Raw genomic sequence first — 5000 nt, 5'->3', positions numbered from 1 at the left:
ACACACACACACACACACACACACACACACACACACACACACACACACACACACACACACACACACACACACACACACACACACACATACACACACACACACATACACTGGTATATATACATATGTACCAGTGTGTGTGTGTGTGTGTGTGTGTGTGTGTGTGTGTGTGTGTGGTAGTGTGTGTGTGTGTGTGTGTGTGTGCAGTTGGTATGCGTGGGTGTTAGGGCAGCTATTACTCTACATTGTGCTATGAATGTATTACGAAGTGCAATCTGCCCCCATTATGTTATCGTAAGTGAAACTGAGATTGAATGTTTCCTCTTCAAAGGCAAGAGCAATCTACAATAGAGATGATGAAAGTCATATCCTTTTTGCTATTGAATATGGACGTAAAAAGCGTCGTAGCATGAAAAGCTTTGTACCAACTTAGCATACGTAATTAGCATGAATCTCCCTCCACAAAACTTCAGAACCATCAGTTGCCAGGATCTGCTCCGAGGATGAAAGCCTATGAATTCGCAGGAAGGTTAACGAACCTTGTGATGGCCTGCTTTTCAGAGTGCCATGCTTTCTCTACAGCAGTTAGTTTAAAATCTTTATACTGTTCGCCAGCCTTCAATAAGATGAATAAGTTTGCTCGTATTTCGTTTCATCTCTTTGTATATTTCCTCTTCTGTTTTCTCTTTCTCCCTCATTTATTAACCTCTATCCATCCAACACATTTCTATTTTCATGTTATTTTATTTCCCCTTTCTGCCTTATGTAAAACACCCGCTCTCTGAAATTTCTCTTAATCTAAAGTCAGATACGGTCCCCTTTTTCACTGCATGTATTCATTCTTATCTTACATTTATGCACACTTAAACTAGTGAGTTTATGGTTTCAAGTTTACTATCTCTTTATATTACTATCTCTTTCATATTATTTCATATAATTATAGACACGTTAGTGTAAATTTGTGGCGTTCTTCTGGCCACTCACATGCGCTCTAAGTGCTTCCAAAATAGAACATAAATCCTATGAAGACAGAACACATCGGCAGAAATCCGAGAAAATAAATTTTCAAGGTCAACTTAAGTCTCATTAGATTAATTGGTATTTCTTAATGTTCTCGAGTGCAGTTAATGACATATGCTGCATTCCCCTTTCCACATACAGCATAGCAAACAGATTTGGAATGTGTCTTTCTTTAAAGTATTATAATGAATGGGACAAAACTACGTTATCACCTTAACCGTGATTTAAAGAGTCATTTCACACAAGGTCTTTTAAACTGTACCCAGAAATCAGTAGTTCGTGGTCACTTGTATCTTCACGAAGAAAGAGCAATGGTATAAAATCCATTTGGTCACTTGTATCTTCACGAAGAAAGAGCAATGGTATAAAATCCATTTGGTTATTTATAAAAGGAAGGTGGAAGATTATGGACCACTAAAGTAGATGATTCAGAAAGACATCCGAAACAAACGCCACTTCCTTCAGTAGCTCCGCCCAGCAAAATCATTACCTTGGTTGGGAGTAGTTGGTGGGAGAGCATTAATTGAATTCTTATCCTGTGAATTATGGTAATAGTTCAGCACGGCCCTCGCAGTGACAAGTTTTATATTATATATCCCTTTCTGAAATAAGGAAACCTGTAATTATATCATTTGTTGTCGAAGAGTGGAATGTCTGAAAATCAGCGCAACCCTTTCCCTGTATCCATAGATGCCCCGTCGACAACTACGTGTTCCCGTCCCTGGGCAAGGCGCGTGACGGGGACGGGCTCGAGGCAAGGTTCAACGCTTTCAAGATCCCGGAGTCGAACTTCCTGATCTTCGAAGCCACCGTCAAGAACTGCCGCGGAGGATGCGTGCCGGTGAGGACTTAAGCCTTCGGGTGGTTCTGTGCGTGCGCGCGCGCGCGCGCGCGTGTGTGTGTGTCTGTGAATGTTACTATTTCTTGTTTTCGTTTAGATATTATAGTAGCTACTACTACTATCGGCTATTACTACTACTGTTAGTTTAAGAAAACAAACATAATTCCCCTTCCAGACAAACATTTCTTTAGTATTATGGAGTACTGGGATAAATGTTTATCATCTATCATCAGTGCAGTAGGAAGCTGATCAACACGATTCACGAAGGGACACAAACAGGAATCAGAGGGATTTTAAAGGTAGCTCGAACTGTTCAACACACGCTTGCATCACAGGATAACAGGCTACCCCCTTCTGGTTATAAGCATGGATACACACAAATACACACACTCACAAGCATGTGTGTGTGTGTGTGTGTGTGAATATATATATATATATATATATATATATATATATATATATATATATATATATATATATATATATATATATATATATATACACACACACATATATATATATATATACACATATATAAACACATATATACACATATATACGTATATACCTTTATATAGATAGATAAATAGATAGATAAATATAAAGAGATGGTACGAAAAGGCACTGAGGGGTTGATGAATAAACACGATAGTTGATATACTGCATCGTTACAGTTTCGTTCTGCCGCAGCCCTCTCATCCAAATGGCCTGGATTTCATTATTACCAACGCTGGCATTCTCCAGGCTCGCTGCACCTACGGTAACGGGCGTGAGGAGACGGAGTCTTACGGCCGAAGGCGTCGAGACGCTGGCGATGACCCCACGGCGCTGGCGCTGACCGACGGCGTGGAGGACGAGGATGAGGAGGACCCTGACGAGGAGGAGCAGGTCCATGGCATCTACGAGGTCGGTTGGGTTCTCGCTGACAGATAGCCAGTCAGTAAAACCTATTTATTATACTATCACCACTTCACCTAAATTCTCACAGAATCATGATATCGATAACTAATTTTTCGTGATGTGACTGACCGACCACGTCCTCTTCAGGTTTACCTCTCTCGCGACGAGATCGACGACTCCCCGTGTCTTCGACAGTGTGTCTGCGTCGTCCGAGTACTAAGCTGGTGGCGTCTCTCATCACACACGCCTCGCGTCCCTGCTGCAGTCTACTGCTCAGTGGACCATCTGCCTTCTCTGCTTCCCTTCCGGCCAGTATCTGTGCTGCATACTACACGACACCACACACACCACACCCCACACCACACCCGCACCAGTCACACCACACTCAACAACATCACACACACACACACACCACACACACACACCACACACACACACACAACACACACACACACACACACACACAACACACACACACACACACACACACACACACACACACACACAACACACAACACACACAACACACACACACACACACACACACACACACACACACACACACACACACACACACACACACACACACACATGCACAGACCAAATACGTTGTTAGCATCTTGAAGCATTGGAAGTTTTAGATTTTCACCCTGGAATTGCACTTTGTTCTTATGTCAGCCTAAAATGAATAGGCGTGAAGCGCTGATCTTTACCAAGAGGTTTTGTCAAGTGCGTAGATATATTTTCCTATTCTAGACTGAGATCCGGGACCGTTCACAAAACACTCGGGCTGTACAAATGTATGGGAATATATTATAACCTGCCCAAAGTTCTAGCCTTGTATAGTCCCCTCTTGCCCTTGCAGAAAGCACCGCCAGCTGGACAGCAAAAACGCCGCCGCCGACGCGGGGAACCCCTACCACAGCCAGCCTCAGCAGAAGAGCAAATTCAGCTTCCCCGGCAGCCACGCCCGCACCCTCACGCAGCCCGCCAGGCAGGTGTAAGCTTGCATGTACCCAGTACTTCCTACCTCGTCGCTGATCCTTCCACTTCTTGTATCTCCTCTTCTTTTTATTTCTTCTCTTTTCCTCATCATTCCTCTTTTCAGCTTTATTCTAACACTGTCGTCACCGTCTATTATCCTTTCACTTTTTCGTAACCTCTCAGCCTTTACGTTTTTATGCACCTGGTCGTGTCCATACCATGTTTATCTTCAAATATCTGTGTTTTTCGACTCTTTTCAGTCTGCAAGCGTGCATATCTTGGTTTTACGCATCTTTTTGCACGATTCTTAGATTCGTTACTTAAATAGAATGAAAACACCAAAAATAAACGGACTAAACCGGGATTCTCTGTTGTGTTACAATGTTACAGTTGAAGATCATGGCGGTGTGGTTGATTTGGTTTCATTTCACCTTCAAGTTCATTATCCTTCTAATATCCTTAGGAGATCCTTTGATTCTCATCTCTTTCCTTCCCTTAATGCTATCTTCAGAAAGAATGCCTGTAGTTAACATTTCGTTCATTCAGCAGTCATGTGAGCAAGTTTAAATTCTGTTGTAACAAAAGGCCGCATACAGGATAGCTTACCCTATACTTCACCTGCAGTCTACGGAGTGTGTGTGTGCACCTAGTAGTTCTTTTCAAGGCTGTCCCCCGCTTCCCTCTTTCTCCCTGGCGGGCCTGTGGTGACCTTGCTGAGCTTCCTCTTCCCTCCGCAGCTACTTCCCCGCCAGCGAAGCCACTGCCTCGGCTCCTCAGGGCGAGGACGGCGCAGCGACGTCGTCCAGGTACCCTGACCCCTCCGAGCCCATCTACACCGATCCGTCCCTCTTCGAACGGTGAGCATTGACTCCTTTTGTCCATCTCTTGTAAAAGCAATCAATCAGTTTCATAGCGAGTTTTTCTTGTAATTCCTCTATAGTCTTTTACTCTTAACTTAAAAGCTTCCTAGTCACCCTGTTTCTCAAGTCCAGAATCTCTTCTGTCGTGATTCAAACCAAAGCCCTCACACAGTGAAGAAACTACGTTGACCTTTGAGTCAGTTCTGGCACATTGCAGGTCGAGGTCCCTCCGGTCTATCGCCCTTTCGGAGATGCCAACTCGCCGACGTCATGCTGATGGCGAGGAGTAGGGAGTGTTGACAGCCGGATGAGGTGCTGCTGACGGCTGACGAAGAGATTATGAAGAGGTTTTCATGAGATGTGATGGCGAGAATGAACATACGAAGATGCAGCACCGG

The 5000-nt window shown here is 43.8% G+C and overlaps 1 protein-coding gene across 1 annotated transcript in view; it reads left to right on the top strand.

Annotated features, from left to right (window-relative positions):
• The window catches only part of LOC119599150, a 35724-nt gene that overhangs the window by 29865 nt on the left and 859 nt on the right, over positions 1-5000 (top strand). Inside the window, exons 16-22 of the mRNA XM_037948908.1 lie at positions 1708-1858; positions 2603-2764; positions 2906-2971; positions 3437-3487; positions 3595-3758; positions 4480-4599; positions 4820-5000. The exon at positions 4820-5000 is cut by the window's right edge and continues 859 nt beyond it. Coding sequence (XP_037804836.1) covers positions 1708-1858; positions 2603-2764; positions 2906-2971; positions 3437-3487; positions 3595-3758; positions 4480-4599; positions 4820-4892 — 787 coding nt within the window. The 3' untranslated portion in view covers positions 4893-5000. The remainder of the gene's footprint in view (positions 1-1707; positions 1859-2602; positions 2765-2905; positions 2972-3436; positions 3488-3594; positions 3759-4479; positions 4600-4819) is intronic.

This window comes from Penaeus monodon, chromosome 4 (genome assembly GCF_015228065.2).
Source record: "Penaeus monodon isolate SGIC_2016 chromosome 4, NSTDA_Pmon_1, whole genome shotgun sequence".
Classification (NCBI taxonomy): Eukaryota; Metazoa; Arthropoda; class Malacostraca; order Decapoda; family Penaeidae; genus Penaeus; species Penaeus monodon.
This window is presented reverse-complemented; position numbering and strand designations above follow the sequence as displayed.